Below are 18,596 nucleotides of genomic sequence, written 5' to 3' on the forward strand. Positions count from 1 at the left end.
TGAACCTCCGACGGGGGGAGCCGAAAACCGTGACAAGGCGTCCTAGACCGCACGACTACCCCACGTGGGTGTCCTGCTTGCAAACAAATTTGTCACGCCTACTCACGGTTCTTGCTGTTGATCAGAGTAGACCACACTTTCCGCCCTCGAGGTCGCATTTAGGACTGCTTGGTTGTGTCACGAGTCTGTTGTTGCGGCACTGCTAGCTGTACGCTAAGACTGATACAAGGCAGTATGCGTAGGTTTACTGTTGAAGAGGTGGCCGATTTGCTCCTCTTGTGAAGGTCCGCTGAATGCAACGGGAGACTGACATAACGACTCAGTTTATGAAGACATTGCTAACTTTGAGTGTTAGAGTTGTAAAACTACCATAGGGTACTGTAGACCATCATAAGAGAGCCTGCACCACGGTAGTAGCCTCGGCCAGTTAAGATCGTGGCCACATTACCCGTTCATTAGGTGTGCCGCATACGTGTAGCCCTGTACCTCATCTCGATCGTTCTGTTATGTATGTCATCAGTGTCTTGCTACGCGTAGGTACCCTTAGAAACCGGAAGCGACGAACCGTCCAGAAACTGAGTTAGGATATAGATAGGCCTGCGTAACCTACAGAACATTTTTGTTCTACACATTCTCCTGTCTGTTAGTTAAAAATAAACACACTACTTATAGCAAAAATGAAATTGCCAATGTTTAACTCAGATTTTACTCAAAAATTGTTGATCTGCAAAGTAAACTACAGGGGCATTACACTAAAAATTAAAAAAGAACAATATAGATTTATCATATGGCACTGTAAAACGCAATTCCCACAAAAAAATAAAACATCGTTTCAGCACTTGGTCAGACTTGTAGAAAACATGTTTCTGTTATTCTTAAACTGCTTTCGCATTTATTAATAATAGCAGGAAACTCTTGCCTTTGATAATGATGAACTTCCTACTGAATACAAAATAACAACAATACTTGTATAGATTTTTTTACGAATTTGCATGTAAATTGTACCTGCATATAAAAGTGCAGAAGTTATGCCATCAATTTTTTTTCTTACAGAATGCAGTTTGTATTCTTTAAGGATATACGCAGTAAACTAGCACTGAATGATGTGCAGCTCTAATTATGCGCTGAACAAACAATCAAACAAACAAAGAAACAAAGCAGAGAGATATCGTCAGCTCCCAGTTTCTCTCTTCTACATTCGTTTTTTGTTTCTTTCCCTCCCAACGCTGCCAATATTATAGTTAATTCTACCATTTACTCCGTCATTTATGTACTGAACCGTGGTTTTGGAACAGCACAGCCCCAGTGAGTTGTGATTTTTGTCTTCTCTTTACTTTTTATGTATATTTGCTGGTTCAGCTATCTTGTTCTATAGTGTAAAGTGTAACTACAGGATGTATTACACTTCTAGTGTTACCATACAAATTTCATACTAACAAGTTTACTTAATTATTTGAGTATGCTAAAATTTTAATGTTATGATAATCTGCGTAATACTACTGATAAAAGTAATGTACAAAAGGAAACTGCTATACGAGCAGTGGGAGCGAAGCCCATACGGATAATCAGTCGAACAGTGAGAGAGAGTCCCCGTGTATGCAGCGTGCAAAACTTGCGTCAAATACTGGCGCACACTTACTTTCCGAATACGGAATGGGCTCAATATTTATGTGGTCACTGTGGAAAGAAAGTGTTAAACTGTTTTGAGCCTCGCTCCAAACTGAACCGACAACACACATGGGTGTGATCACTGATTGGCGTCTGTTGCTTTGAATTGATTGCTGTGGCGTGAGTTGTAATAACTAACGTGTTCTAAGGTCTTACATATATCACTTAATCAGGTTTCATGCATTTTACAGCATTTAAGTTGCTATAAAAACAGTTACGCAGTTTTGTACATTTTAAAGCTGTTCACCGGACTGTGAATTCGCGGATGTAACGGGTGTGATAAAATGGACAAAGTGACTTCACGATCTGCTAGTCGAAGTGAATTTCGAATTTTTCAAAACTGTGTTCTTGACATTAATAACTGCATCGTGCGTCTGAAATCTTATCGTCGTACACATTAAACTTCGGTCGATATAGGCTGATTCATCTGACACTGCTGAAGGGTTTTATGCAACCTGCAGCGCCCTCAAATAACATGCGCGAGATTTTTATATTCTCCCGCTTGCCACGCTCGAACTATGACTCCTATACAAAAAATGAACAACACTTTTTTGTAGGAAATTTAATGTCGTTTTCGCTAGAGCCTGTAGTTTTCGAGTTATTCAAGAGAAACGTACAAAAGTGATCTTCAAATGCACCCCCACCCTCACACTAAGCCTCAACCGGTCACGATTTCTACTATGTTGTTCATAGCACTCCCTCCCAATGCGCTACAATAATTTGTAAGCGAATGATCATTTATCGCATTTGACCTTCTTTGGTGTTGGCCTTATTATACCACCGGCTTCGTCGAGCACTTGCAGATTGTGAAATTGACGCTTGTGTTCATTTTACCTCAAAATTTTATAACTTTTAGCAGCATCAAATAAAGTCGTTGTATTCGTCAGGCCATCTGACTACGAAACTATTGTGTTTCTGAGGTTTGAGTTTGGACAGAATTGTCAGCATAGTTAGTTTTATTGTAACGTTTATAAAAGTCGTTTTTCTTTCATTACCCTCACGGATACATTCAAATTGATAACGTTAACGAAACAGCTGACTATGCCGGTGGCGTAATATCCCAATCATTACAGACCAAAAATGTCGAATATCGGGAGTAGTTCAGTAGTTCGCAATTTTTTGTGCAGTGATAGGACGGAGTGCCACGGACAATGTACTAGAAATCCTGACGGGTGAGGGATGGGAAAGGGGATGGAGATGAGTTTGAAGGTCACTTCTGTGCGTCACAACTCGAAAACCATGGCCTCCAACAAAAACATACCCAAGACAAAATTTAACTACATTAAATTTCCTACAACAAACGCCTGTTCATTTTTCCGTAGGATTAATAGTTCGTGCGTAGCGAGCCAAAGAATATGAAAATCTCGTTGTTTCTGAAGGTGTTGGAGGCTACTTAAAAACCCATTGGTAGGAGCAGCTGAATTGCTCTGTACACACTGCACAACACAACTAAAAGACCGCTTCTTTGAAACTCCATAATTGCCTCCCATTGAGACACAAAAGTTTGAACTTCGGGTCAGAGGTGCCTCCAACGTTCCTCAGTAGTGGGCAAAAGTGTGGCGCCCTCCAACATCACTCTCTGGCTCGGCCACGCGTCAAACAGCAAGGTGTTGACACATGTAAATATAACGCCAGAGCACAGTAGTTCATGTAAGGTGAAAGGTAGGGTAATGATGTAACACTGGCACAAATTTCACTACAAATCTACCGAACGCCACTGTGGACGCGTCTCACGCTGGGAAATCGTCACATCCTCTCTTACCGAGATTTCACGCCTTCGTATAACGCCTCTGCGATGGAGGTCAAAATCTACATCTACATCTACATGGATACTCCTCAAATCACATTTAAGTGCCTGGCACAGGATTCATCGAACCACCTTCACAACTCTCTATTATTCCAATCTCGTATAGCACGCGGAAAGAATGAACACCTTGAAAGGTGGCTACACTGTGCCATTGCGCCAGAGATTGCGCCAAAGAGTACTATTAAGCCGCCTCCACAGTGGTTGTCGGGAGTTCGTAGCAGTCAGTGCTAGTAGAGAGCTCGTAGAGGACAGTGTGTGTTAAGAGTTCGTACCGAGATGTGCTAGTGGGCACAGCTTGTCGTGAAATCGGAGGGATATGTTGTAGTAAAGAGTGTTGTTCCATGTTGTATGCAGTTATTTGATGGGAGAGATAGCAGATGTTATTGTGTGCATTTCGTCAATATATATGAAGGTAAAAAAATACAATGTTCTTTTATTGATTGTGTGTCTGAAATAATGCGTCACTACAGGTTCAGTCAACAAAGCATCTGGCTTGTGTTCTTGTATTAGAGTGAATTTTGGTTTTCTTGCGTAATTATAGTTTTTCTAAATTTCTTTTGTCACGTCAGTATAGTTGGTATTTAAGAATTCTTGTCTTGTTGGAAAAGAACCGTGCCAGATGTGTACGTTGAGTCACACTCCACATACAGAACAGTTACATTTGTGCTTGGATTTTGTAGGTTTTATAGTTGCTGGGGACTTAATTAATTAACTGTGTTTACGAAAATCTTCTTACATTGTTTTTTGCAGTCAGATTGCGTAATAATACTAGTCAGGGCCAACCGATTACGAGACTTACGTAATCGGACATACAGCTACATAAATTATTTTCAATCAAATTTATTTAATTAAGCCCCCATGCACGTGGCGACCCTGCCAGGATCGTCCCTTGGATTCTTCTGATTGTGAAAATTGTAGACTGTAGTATTGTTGTAGCAATTTGTAGTTTAGTAATTGTTGGTTATATTGCATGTGTAGATTTGGTAATTGGCATTCTTCTAATGGTATTTTTCAAAATTTAATTTTATTGCCTTGTATACGCGTTTGACAAATTAGTGCAATTATTGCAATTGTTCGATTGATCGTGTTTGAGGGAGTCATTGCATTAGAATGGTATTGTTGAGATAAAGAGTCACGGTGTGTAATTTTCGTACAGTGACGAATTTTTTTTGTATGTTTTGCAAATGATTACGCTATCGATGAAAAAGGGAAAAATGATGAATAGTCAGAATAACGAAATTGTTGACATGGCGAACTCGCCAACAGAGGAAAACAGCATGATGGATAAGGAAGTGGAAAACAATGTAATAAGTCGGGAAGACAGTCCGGAACCATTTCAAAATTTTTCTCAATCAGAAAATTCACAGAATCTGAGATTAACGACGGAAGATTCTGAAATAGTATTGGACACAGATAGCCTTACAGCTGTGACGAAGGAAGTTAGTTTTGCGGGAGATGTTAGGGGCGAAAAGAATTCTGAACAATTTAATATGGAGCAGTTGATGAGTGTAATATTAAATCTGGGATCACAAATGGGAACAATGGGAACAAAGTTAGACTCACTGGGATCACGGATGGAAGCAATGATAACACGGATGGGAACTATGGAAACTCGGCTAAGATCTGAATTTAAAACAGAAATAGGAACAGTTAAAACCGAGATGAAAGCAGTGGGATCACAGTTACGATCTGAATTAGAAACTGATAGGGGAACAATGGAAACTCAGTTAGGCTCACGAACAGGGACATGTTTCAAATACATGAAAGACGAATCAAATAAAGAAATTAGAGAGGAGACGCAACCGATTTTGAATGCTCACAATAATAGTTTAATTTCAACAGAAATCAGACAAGAGGAACAGGACAAAGAACAGGAAGAAGAAGATCGCGTGATAGTACAGAAATTTTCAGAGTTACAGCGTGCACACGATAAGGAAGAAATAATTGAAAGAATCGAGGAATCTGTACCAAATGACATAATAAATAACTTAACGCAACAGTGTGAACACTTAACTACTAAAATTGACAACACCGAAACCCGAGTCGCGACATTTACAGAAGACGTAAATAAAGTGAAAGAACAATTAAGTGACTCATCGGAAAGAGTCGAAGAGATCTCAGATAAATTGACAAGTGTTAGTTTAGCAGAAGGATGTGAAGAAAGTAATTTATTTCATTTACGAGAAGCAACAAGAGAGCGCCAGGCGCGTGAACTTGACAATAATCGACGTTCGGACTGGGACAGACGCGGTAGGTCTTTGTCGCCACGAGGCGAAAACTTTGACTATAAACACTTTTTGACTGCCCGGAAATTTGAGATCTTTCGTAATTCTAAGGATGACATACATCCATGTTTATGGCTAGATCAATTTACGTACGCACTTCCGCCAGATGTGCCACAAGGTCACAAACTAGAAATTATGTGCAGCTATTAATGTCCTCAGGGGATTCACTACTCTAAGTGAATATGTGCCGTAGCGAGCATAGGGCCCCGAGCTGTAGTGGTGCTATTTCCCTTTTAGTTTTCTGTACCGCTGCCTACTCTTTTACTATTCTTTGCATCTGTCAAAACAACTCTTCGACTATCAATCTATCTAGTGAGTAAGTAAACAATAACCGGATATGACGATTTTACCCAAAAGAGATTTCGGAAATTACCGATTGGACTTACTGTACCTATTGCAGCATTCTTTGTAGTTTAAACGAAATGTTACCTGTTTATCTTCGTGACAACATTACTTCTTATGTTGACGACATTCTTATTGCTAAACGTTCTTGGAGTTGAGCATAACAAAATTTTGGATTCATCATTACGTATTTTTGCAAGAGTTGGCATTACAGTGAACTTAGAAAAATCTGAATTTGGTCATTCTAAGGTGAAATTTCTCGGTCACATTATTTCTACAGAAGGTATTCTTCCGGATCCAGAAAAATTAGACGCTATTCGTAATTATGCTGTTCCTACCACAAAACGAGAGGTTCGTAGTTTCCAAAATTTTTGTGGAATGATATACTTTTAAAAAAAATTTTTTTGTAGAATGACATACTTGTGAGAAACTAACAGCTACATGTAAACATGCGGAGTGTACAAGGATGCCGCGCTGTGTTTTGGCGGCGGCATATACTCAAAGCAACAGTCAAGTCTGCGCGCCGCACAAGGCAGTCGTTGACCGCGAACAATTGCTTCCTACGTCACGCGCCTACAGCTGATCGAGCGCTCAGTGCGAATGCACTGACAGCCGTAAACAAACACACAGTCTAATTTCTCCGATTAAATTCAGTATAAAGCTATAAGGACTTGTTGAATTGTGTTATTAACATTCAGTATTTTGCAGGATACGGTTGTATAAAGTATTTAAGACCTTCAGGTAAATTCTGTGCGTGTCCGACGTTAAGACGACCTGCTATCGAGAAATTTTCAGGAAGAATGTAATTTCGAAGAAGAAAGTGATTAACTAAAAAAAAAAAAAAAGGTAACTATTAATTGAGTTTATTTTCAGGTAACAAATTTCCACTTAGGTACGTACTTTAGACGTAATTTGCTGCTCGCGATTACGTGATTCATACTTTGTGCTAATCTCATGTTCTATGAATTTACGTGTGAAGCGACGCGCTTGCGTACGTTAACTGAATTTGACAATGATTATTAATGAACTGGGTTGTAACTTGTGTATATTATGCATCGCTTGGCTGCTATGCTTTTTCACTGATGTCATATTTTTTAATTATGTGCCTGCTGTGCTTATTTATTTGAATTATAATTGTCATCTGATTAATTGTGCTGACTGTGATTATGTATGTAAGTTATACTTTGTGATTTATCTGCTTGCGCCTCCATGTTTACTTGCTAAGATGACATATGAACATTTATTTGCTTATGCTGATATGATGCTAATGACCTGTTTATTACGTAAGATATATGTTTACTGCTATGCGTATGGATTACATATTTACACATTTCTGTTTTGTTGCCATAACTGCTCTTTAATTTGGTATATAGAAATGCTGATATAAGGTGTACAAACATAGAGTTTAGGTCACACTATGGTATTAATTATAGATTGTTCGCTTGGCAGAGCCTCATTGTAAGAATTGTGCTGCATCCACTGGTTGACATTCTATTCTCTACTGGGATATTTACGCGCTATTGCATGTTTTGCTTACGCTCAGTGCCTTACATTTTTAAGATAAAAAAATTAACTGCTATAATTCGACGAACGACATTAGTACAAGAAAGTCATAGAAGTCACATGAGCTGAGGTTTTATGGAAGTTGTATAAATTTATGCTAATAGGAAGGAAGCTAACGACATGACAGACCAAAACTAGGTTTAGACCATTAACAATTATTACACTGCATTTCGTGAGCAATTGAAATAGGAAGTGACACTAGACACAATAAATACTCCACATGTTTGCTTCTGCCATAATTCTTGAAGTGGTGTACACACTGTGAAATATTATGATCATTCACACTCCGTAATTGTACTTAATTACTGAGAGTTATTCGAACTAACTCTGTTAGAGGTCATGTATGCATTTCTTTGTTTATAATTCATAATGAGTAGAAAATTTGGGTTAGATGGATTACACAGAGGTTGTGTGTGGACACTGTGTCTTCGGATTGTATGGGATGCTGAATTGAAGTTGCATTAGGATTTTATCTGTACTTGTTCGAAGAGACTGACTAGAGGAAAAAGTTGTTATGGAAGTGAAATGATATTGGTGCTGAGGTTTATATTTATCGACGTATTATTGAGGTATAGAGATTATATGAAGTTGATGATTATGGAGTTTTTGTGGACAGGAGGTAAGGTAAATGATATTGATGATAAGACGTATTGAAGAGGTATTATTGAGATTGTGTGAAGCTGATGATTATTGGAGTTTTGGTGTATAAGAGGTAAAGTAAGTGAGATGCATATTTTTTTTTTTTTTTTTTTTTTGGTTGGTCTTATGGAACAAAGAGGATGAAAATAGCAGACTAGAACACTAAAATAGAAGGAAAATAGTCTATACACACACTTTGTTAAATCACTAAGCAGTATATACTTTTTTTGAAGAGAGGAAGTCATTGCATATCTTGGCTCACTGACAGTTGTTCAGCAACAGTACATTTTGATCTGGCTTGGCAAACATTGGTCTTGACATGATGACTATGACGTTGACTAACTATTATTGACTATTATACATTGCTGCCAGTACTACTTGATACACATGATGAACATCAGATTTTGACAGAATTACATTTACACTATTCAATTACACAGTAGTACTTAATGTGGATGAAGGATGAGTGAGTGTGTTCTGTGTGTTTTCCTTTACTAATCCTACCCACCTATCTCCTAAATATTATTTTATTTGTTGGTAGTGGCTTGCACTGACACCCATAAATATTATAGGTTTACTGGTATTTGTGTATTGTAATAGTTAATAGGACAATTATCTGATATCATTTGTGTGTTTGTTATGATTTGTATGTTACTGTGAAAGCATTTGTATGTGCATTCAAACTATTGTTCATGCCTGAACTGTCTGATTAGTGAAGATAAATATTCTGAACTGTTACCTGCACTTTTCAACATGATGTGTGACATTTTGTCGTGTTTAATTTCTGCTGAAGAACTGTGTGATCAGTGATTCTAAAAAAAATTATGGACTGTTACTTGTACCTTTTCTTCATGATTGGTGCCACTAGGACATGTTTAATTTCCGCTCATAAACTCTGATGAACAGTGTGATCAGTGCTAGTGAATTTTATGGAACTGCTTCTGCTGAGAGATGTGACTTGTTGCTGTCTGCACCTACTCAATATTGCTGGGTGCCACTGATGGACTGCTTCTACTGAAGAGATGTCCCCTGTTGCTGTGTGCACCTGATCAACATTGCTGATGCCACTAATGGACTGCTTCTACTGAAATGGTGTCACTTGTTGGTGTCTGTACCTGCTAAACTTTACTGGGTGCAACTGATGGACTGCTTCTACTGAAATGGTGTCACTTATTGGTGTCTGCACCTGCTCTCAACATTGCTGGGTGCAACTGATGGACTGCTTCTACTGAAATGATGTCACTTGTTGGTGTCTGCACCTGCTCTCAACATTGCTGGGTGCAGCTGATGGACTGCTTCTACTGAAATGGTGTCACTTGTTGGTGTCTGCACCTACTCAACATTACTGGGTGCAACTGATGGACTGCTTCTACTGAAATGATGTCACTTGTTGGTGTCTGCACCTGTTTAACATTGCTGGGTGCAACTGATGAACTGCTTTTACTGAACTAATGTGACTTGTTGCTGGGTGTACCTGCTAAACTTTACTGGGTGCAACTGATGGACTGCTTCTACTAAAAAGATGTCACCTGTTGGTGTTTTTTTTTGTATAAACTAATCATTGAAAGCATTTTATGTGAACATTTGTATAAACTGATTTTTGTATATTGTGTAAACTATTATGTAAAGTCACATGTATGAAAAGAAGTTGTATTGCCTACTGTATTTTATATATTAGGTTAGTGAAAAGTCAGTGCAAAGCCAAAATTTTTAACTAATTATGTGATAGTTAGGTATTAATATTATCTTTTATTTTTGTCTGTATTTTTCTGGACGAATTTGGTGGTATTTTCACCACCAATGCTGGCAAAAATACCATCAAATTCTGGCCTGTGGAGGAAGGGCATATGAAAGGTGGCTACACTGTGCCATTGCGCCAGAGATTGCGCCAAAGAGTACTATTAAGCCGCCTCCACAGTGGTTGTCGGGAGTTCGTAGCAGTCAGTGCTAGTAGAGAGCTCGTAGAGGACAGTGTGTGTTAAGAGTTCGTACCGAGATGTGCTAGTGGGCACAGCTTGTCGTGAAATCGGAGGGATATGTTGTAGTAAAGAGTGTTGTTCCATGTTGTATGCAGTTATTTGATGGGAGAGATAGCAGATGTTATTGTGTGCATTTCGTCAATATATATGAAGGTAAAAAAATACAATGTTCTTTTATTGATTGTGTGTCTGAAATAATGCGTCACTACAGGTTCAGTCAACAAAGCATCTGGCTTGTGTTCTTGTATTAGAGTGAATTTTGGTTTTCTTGCGTAATTATAGTTTTTCTAAATTTCTTTTGTCACGTCAGTATAGTTGGTATTTAAGAATTCTTGTCTTGTTGGAAAAGAACCGTGCCAGATGCGTACGTTGAGTCACACTCCACATACAGAACAGTTACATTTGTGCTTGGATTTTGTAGGTTTTATAGTTGCTGGGGACTTAATTAATTAACTGTGTTTACGAAAATCTTCTTACATTGTTTTTTGCAGTCAGATTGCGTAATAATACTAGTCAGGGCCAACCGATTACGAGACTTACGTAATCGGACATACAGCTACATAAATTATTTTCAATCAAATTTATTTAATTAAGCCCCCATGCAACCTATATCTTCCCGTACGAGCTCTGATTTCCCTTATTTTATCGTAGTGATCGCTCCTCCCTGTGTAGGTCGGTGTCAACAAAATATTTTCGCATTCGGAGGAAAAAGTTGGTGATTGGAATTTCGTGAGAAGATTCCGTCGCAACAAAAAACGCCTTTCTTTCAGTGATGTCCAGCCCAAATCCTGTATTATTTCTGTGACACTCTCTCACATATTTCGCGATAATACAAAACGTGCTGCCCTTCTTTGAACTATTTCGGCGTAGGCCTGCTCTGTCAGTCCTATCTTGTAAGGATCCCACACCGCGCAGCACTATTCTAAAAGAGGACGAACAAGCGTAGTGTAGGCAGTCTCTTTAGTAGGTCTGTTACATTTTCTAAGTGTTCTGCCAATAAAACGCAGTCTTTGGTTAGCCTTCCCCACAACATTTTCTATGTGTTCCCTCCAATTTAAGTTTTTCGTAATTGTAATACATAGGTATTTAGGTGAATTTACGGCTTTGAGATTAGACTGATTTACCGTGTAACCGAACTTTAACGAGTTCCTATTAGCACTCATGTGGATGACCTCACACTTTTCGTTATTTAGGGTCAACTGCCACTTTTCGCACCATTCAGATATCTTTTCTAAATCGTTTTGTACTTTGTTTTGATCTTCTAATGACTTTATTAGTCGATAAACGACAGCGACATCTGCAAACAACCGAAGACGGCTGGTCAGATTGTCTCCCAAATCGTTTATATAGATAAGAAACGGCAAAGGGCCTATAACACTGCCTTGGGGAACGCCTGAAATCACTTCTGTTTTACTCCATGACTTTCCGTCAGTTACCACGAACTGTGACCTCTCTGACAGGAAATCACAAATCCAGTCACATAACTGAGACGATATTCCATACATACGCATTTTCACTACGACCCGCTTATGTGGTACAGTGTCAAAAGCCTTCCGGAAATCCAGAAATGCGGAATCGATCTAAAATACCTTGTCAACAGCACTCAGCACTTCATGTGAATAAAGAGCTAGTTGTGTTTCATAGGAACGATGTTTTCTAAACCCATGTTGGCTGTGTGTCAATAGACTGTTTTTTCCGAGGTAATTCATAATGTTCGAACACAATATATGTTCCAAAATGCTGCTGCATATCGACGTTAACGATATCGGCCAGCAATTTAGTGGATTACTCCTACTACCTTCCTTGAATATTGCTGTGACCTGTGCAACTTTCCAGTCTTTAGGTACGGATCATTCGTCGAGCGAACGGTTGTATATGATTGTTAAGTATGGGGCTAATGCATCAGCATACTCCGAAAGGAACCTAATTGGTATACAGTCTGGACCAGAAGACTTGCTTTTATTAAGTGATCTGAGTTGCTTCACTACTCCGAGTATATTTACTTCTACGTTACTCATGTTGGCAGCTGTTCTCGATTCGAATTCTGAAATATTTACTTCGTCTTCTTTTGTGAAGGCATTTCGGAAGGCTGTGTTTAGTAAATCTGCTTTGGCAGCACTGTCTTCGATAGTATCTCCATTGTTATCGCTCAAAGAAGGCATTGATTGTTTCTTGCCGCTAACATTCTTCACATACGACCAGAATCTCTTTGGATTTTCTGCCAGGTTTCGAGACAAAGTTTCGTTGTGGAAACTGTTATAGGCGTCTCGCATTGAACTCGGCGCTAAGTTTCGAGCTTCTGTAAAGGATCGCCAATATTGGGGATTTTGCGTCTGTTTAAATTTGGCATGTTTGTTTCGTTGTTTCTGAAACACTGTTCTAACCCGTTTTTGTGCGCCAAGGAGGATCAGCTCCGTCGTTTGTTAATTTATTTAGTATAAATCTCTCAATTTCTGCCGATACTATTTCTTTGAATTGAAGCCACATCTGGTCTACACTTATATTATTAATTTGACATGAGTGGAGATTGTCTCTCAGGAAGACGTCAAGTGAATCTTTATCTGCTTTTTTGAATAGGTATATTTCTCGATGATTTGGGGATTGCAATATTCAATCTCGCTACGACATCCCTGTGTTCACTAATCCCTGAATCGGTTTTGATGCTCGTTATTAAATCAGGATTATTTGGTGCTAAGAGGTCAAGTGTGTTTTCATGCCTAGCGTTGAAATCACGCGGGTTTCGTATGGGTGGCCGAGAGAAACATTTCGAACACACTGTCGCACAGTATCGACAGAAAAAGGCCACAAAAGGTGGAGTGTGAGCCGTCAATGAAACCACGCATTCCCTAGGGGGCGATCGTTTTCACACATTTCGCGCTCGAAAACATAAGCTTACAGTGGAGTGTACAACAGAAAAACTTTCTTGACAAATTTTGACACGGCTGACACCCCTACGATTCAACCATTCAACCCTTTTCTAAGGACATCGCAGGTCTGAAAACCCGTTGAACATCATCTCACTACTTCGGAGTGCAACGAGACAGCAAGTATTACTTAGGTGTGCAGTATGGAACCACTAGGGACCATTCAAAACCTTTCGACGAAATATGGACGTAATCCGAAGGAGAATAAGTACGTTTATGCCTTTTCATCCCCCCTTTCTCGAGGTCTCCTACGGCGTGTGTACAGTGGGATTTGACTTTGAGTCACACGTAAATAAAAGGGCAAAGGGTCTCTCTAATCCCCCAGTTCACCAACACCATCGGTACCACTGGCACACCTTTGGTGGACACTTTAAAATGTCTCTGAACAGAGCATCCATCTAGCGATCTCAACCCGCCGGCCGCATATGTAACCATTTCGACAGCTCTCTGATCTCGTATGCAACTATCAGGCGCTACTGTGGAATGGGTTGCCTTTCCCTGCTGCTGGTAGGGGTAAGCGAATGAGTATCTCTGCACAGGGACAGTTTGAAATACCCCAACATAAGTTCCCGAGTGATACCAAGGATGCCACTGAATTGGGGGGGGGGGGGGGGGGAGGTGGTCTTAAGGGGATCCTTTGCCATTTCATTTACGTGTATATCAGCGTCACATCCCTCCGCGCATAGGTAACGGGAGGGGGTGATGAAGAAGCTATAAAAATGTAAATACGTAAATGTAAATACGTAAATACGTAAAAATGTAAATACCTTCTCAAGTTCATTTCAGATGGCTATCTGGAAGTTACATATCTATTTCTAGCATAATACAGGGTGCTGGCTTTGTGACAAGAAGATGGAAAATGCTTTAATGCATCGCCATGAGTATCGTTTATCCGTTGATACAGATGCAAAACTTTTAGTTTTGTACTCAGTGCGACAGTACGGGCGTCTTTTTTCTGTTAGTGTCTGCTTCCATTTTGATGCGCAGTTAGTACATCACTTCATACACCTTTACACTATCTGTATGTATTTACACTGTGATAGCGAAACTTTGCCGGCATCCAGCATGTGCTATACAACCGTTACTTGTTACAAAGATAGCACATGTTGGATGCTGCCAAAGTTTCTCTATCACAGTGTAAATACATACAGATTGTGTAAAGATGTGTAAAGTGATGTACCAAGTGCCAATCAAAATGAAAGCAGACAATGAAAGCCGCCCATACTGTCGCAGTGAGAACAAAACTAAAAATTTTGCATCCGTATCGACTGGTAAACGATACTCATATCGATACATTAAAGCATGTTCCATCTTCTTCTCACCAAATGGTTCAAATGGCTCTGAGCACTATGGGACTTAACTTCTGAGGTCATCAATCCCCTAGAACTTAGAACTACTTAAACCTAACTAACCCAAGGACATCACACACATCCATGCCCGAGGCAGGATTCGAACCTGCGACCGTAGCGGTCGCGCGCTTCCAGACTGTAGCGCCTAGAACCGCTCGGCCACTCCGGCCGGCTAATTTTACATATTTATGTGTTACGTTTGGTAAAATAAGTAAACTGGGGCGTCCGCTATTAATTTCCGAGGTCCGACCAAACACAATAAAGCAAGCCATTTATAACTGGTGCAGGCTATAAATACAATGGGAATTTTAAATTTGACAGCTTAATTTTACGTTCTGAAACTCTTGAGATAGCAGCACTCTCAAAGCCATGAGTGAGCTTACTTGCCTTCGTAGATACCATTGAGCGGTATTAAAACCTCTTTGACCATTTTTTCCCCTAAAGGCTTACATGAGAGTTCTGCAATTTTCATTCTTTTGGGGGTTTTGTTTACTAAATTCGGAGACCACTTTTACACGATATCACAACTGCAATACCGAGTGCAGATATATTTATTTCGCAGTTTTCGGTAAATATATGAAATTTTTCTTTTGAAATAGTAGTAGAACATAATTTTACTTTCATTGTGAGAAGGAGTCTTATTACTTTTTAAGCACCCATCACTTCCAGTCTTTCTCTTTGACTGTGTGACGCAAGCATAGGTGGTACAAAGAAAAAGTCTGACTGCACGGGGAGGCGGTGGTGCGAATGGAACAACAAGATTTCCGATGTGGCGAAATAGCACATCAGTTGCGTTAAAAAAAATTTTTGACGCAACTAATGTGCTGTTTCTTCAAATCAGTGTTCATCAAAAACAGTTGTCAAAAAAATGACCCTAATATAAATGAAAGATCGGTTTTTGTAATAAGAGGAGACGTGTGAGCGGATATGCTGCGGTAGTCGGCGCTGCCAACAGAAACTGCCACCTTTAACTTCACTATGCAAAGTTTGACACTACAACTGCTAGGTCGCTGGCGTTTACAGAAATGAAAAAAACAGGGAATTTGGCAGGAAGTGTTCCAGACAAGTCCGCTACGCGACGAAACTGAACGACGGACCAATCGCACACCTTTGGTTGTGCAACTGACATGCAGTTACCATTGTTAGCAAAACGATTATTGCCAAGAGTGAACGTGCATCGTTTTCCTTTCAATTCTCGCTCTAAGGGGAATAAGCAGGCAGCTAGCTTGTTGGTGTACAGAATATCTAATAATAAATCAATACTGAAATATACAGTTCTAAAACCTTCAGTATATTTACACTGTGCAGCTGTGTCTCTTTTTTTTTTTTTTTTTTTCGTCTGTATCTCGATACTTTTTTCGATACATCATGGGCCGGAAATGGTATTTTTTAATTATGATATATCGGATTCCTGATTTTTTTTTAAAATCAACAGTCCTACTTGATAGCAGGACGAGTTCTTAATCATTATATTTTATTTCATTACGTTTCCGGGTTAAATATTTAGGCTCGTATATGGTCAAGATTCTGAGCCGCCTTCGGAAGAAGCTTTCCCTAGAGCGACAGCAACCACAGCACAGTACTTTTGCGTCCGCGCCTACGAGAATCTACATCCTTTTATGTTTTGGTGATTGTATATTGGCCACTTTTCCGCTGTTGTGAAGGAATTTTCGCAGCAACAAAGGTTCAATCTCCAAACTTTTATTGTTGCAGTTCTGTTTCATCTTGTTTAGATGTGTTACCTGTTCCACGAGCGTTCTCGAAAACGAGTCGCTTGCTAACACTTGGCTGCTGCAGCTTTCTGCTGGAAACTGCTGGTAGAAGGGCGGCAGGCGCTGTTACACCGATGTGCTGGGTGTGCCGGCAGGTACGTGATCGAGACGTGGGTGGAGGGCGGCGACCCGCTGCCACAGCAGCTGCTGGCGCTGGGTTACCGGCTCGTGGTGGCCACCAAGGACGCCTGGTACCTGGACCACGGCTTCTGGGGCAGCACGCGCTATCACGACTGGAAGGCCGTCTACAGCAACCGGCTGCCTGGCTCCATGGCACAGGGCGTGCTGGGCGGCGAGGTCGCCAGCTGGGGGGAGCTCGTCGACGACCAGGTCAGTGGCGCCAGCACTCGACCCCAGCCCCAACTGCAACCCCAAACCCAACCCCGACCCCAACCCCAGCCCCAGCCCCAACCCGAACACCCTGCCCCAACCCAAACACCCAACCCCAACCCCAATCTTAACTCAACCCCGCCAGGAGGGTCGGTGAGCAGGTGGGTCTTAAAAGTTTCACTGGATCCATGACTTAACTACTAATGGCATCATACAGAGAGTAGCGGAGTGTCTCCTGGTATCACTGTTACTTCCTGCTCTTTACTGATGCTGCAGGTGTTTACAAGAAAGTATCATCAATGGACAATGGTTAGGAACTACAGAAATATTAGTAAAAAACGTCCACTTTACGTAATGAATGGCAGCTCTCTTTAAATGTATATAAACGTAAGATAATGCCTATATGAAACAGAAACAACGTGATGACATGTGATTATAGGATTAACAGCCAACACCTCATGCTCATCCCATTGTATAAGTACACTGTCTGATCAAAAGTTCGCAGACCCATATTACGGGACATTAATATAGGGTGTATCCATTCTTTGCCTTTATGACAGCTTGAATGCTGCTGGGGAGACTCCCAATGAGGTGCCTGAATGTCTGTGGGGGAATGGCAGCCCATTCTTCCTCAAGAGTCGAAAACAGAGAGGGTAGTGATGTTGCGCACTGTAGATTGGGGTGACGTCAGAATTCCAACTCATCCCACATGTGTTTCATTGGCTTCAGGTGGACGCTCCGGGCCGATGAGTCCACCTTTGGGACTCTTCAAACCCATGCCTCACAGGTGCTGCTCTGTGGCAGGGTGCATTGTCATGCTGATCCAAAAAAATATCATCTCCGAACTTTTTCCTCTACTGTGTGCAGTGCACAGTGGTTGCTGCTCATATCCTTCGATATTTAGTGATTTCTTATGCGCAATAAAAGGACCATACCATAATCGTAGAAAACAGCCCTATACCATAACACTCCCTCCTCCATATTTCACTGTTGGCTCTACACATCGTGGCAGACAACGTTCCGCAGGCATTCCATCGGATTGCCACAAACTATAGTGTCATTCATCACTCCAAACCATTTGTTTCCAGTCATGCATTGTCGAATCGCGTTGCTCTTTACACAATCTCAAGTGTCGCCCAGCAATGACTCCACAGGGTGCCTCAAACCTTTTGACTCTAATTACACAGGCGATAGTGGGGTCCAGTACTGTTTACATTGTAATAGGGAACCAATAGTTGGAAATGCATATTTACAGTGTTAAGACATACACAATGTACACCACATAACAAGAACATAGCTCATGGTAACTGTTGAAAGTGATGACTGCACTCTTGCAAGGATTCTTTTGTTGATCGCAAAAGGATGTGGTTTCAAGACGACGGTGCGCTGTCCCACTTAGATGTCAATATGCACGAGCACCTGAACAATGCATACCTTCACTGCTGGGTTGTACACTGTCTGCCTAAATAAAGAGACTTATTTCGTACAGTATACAGTATTTACTCCTGTCACGGTCGCCACTTTACAATATTATATATATATATATATATATATATATATATATATATATATATATAATAAAAAATAAAATGTGTGGCTTTTTGGATATATTGAATTAATGAGATTATTTTTTCAGCACTCGGACAAGCACAATAAGCTGGGCTATGACTGTAAACGGGTAAAGAATCCTTTTATATTAGTTTCACATAAATGAAATAGTCTTTCTCTTGTGGTATATTCATGCTCACCAATTAATAATATTATGTCCGCCATAATCACCTACAAAATCTTGACCATGTCCATGTTGTGTTAATCGGATCTTCGTAACTTTTCTGAACTACACAGATGGGCTTCAGTTCTTCTTATTACATTACTGCTTGAAACAATAACTCATAGAACCTTTCAGTTAATAAAATGACACTATATTCTTTTGTTCAA

The 18,596-nt window shown here is 40.2% G+C and overlaps 1 protein-coding gene across 2 annotated transcripts in view; it reads left to right on the forward strand.

Annotated features, from left to right (window-relative positions):
* Nucleotides 1-18,596, forward strand: part of LOC126474886 (chitooligosaccharidolytic beta-N-acetylglucosaminidase-like) — a 302,146-nt gene that overhangs the window by 272,843 nt on the left and 10,707 nt on the right. For both annotated transcript variants that reach the window (XM_050102379.1, XM_050102380.1), the window contains one exon: nucleotides 16,424-16,658. In XM_050102379.1, the coding sequence (XP_049958336.1) occupies nucleotides 16,424-16,658 (235 nt within the window). The remainder of the gene's footprint in view (nucleotides 1-16,423; nucleotides 16,659-18,596) is intronic.

The sequence above is a fragment of the Schistocerca serialis genome, chromosome 4 (assembly GCF_023864345.2).
Source record: "Schistocerca serialis cubense isolate TAMUIC-IGC-003099 chromosome 4, iqSchSeri2.2, whole genome shotgun sequence".
NCBI classification, from domain to species: domain Eukaryota; kingdom Metazoa; phylum Arthropoda; class Insecta; order Orthoptera; family Acrididae; genus Schistocerca; species Schistocerca serialis.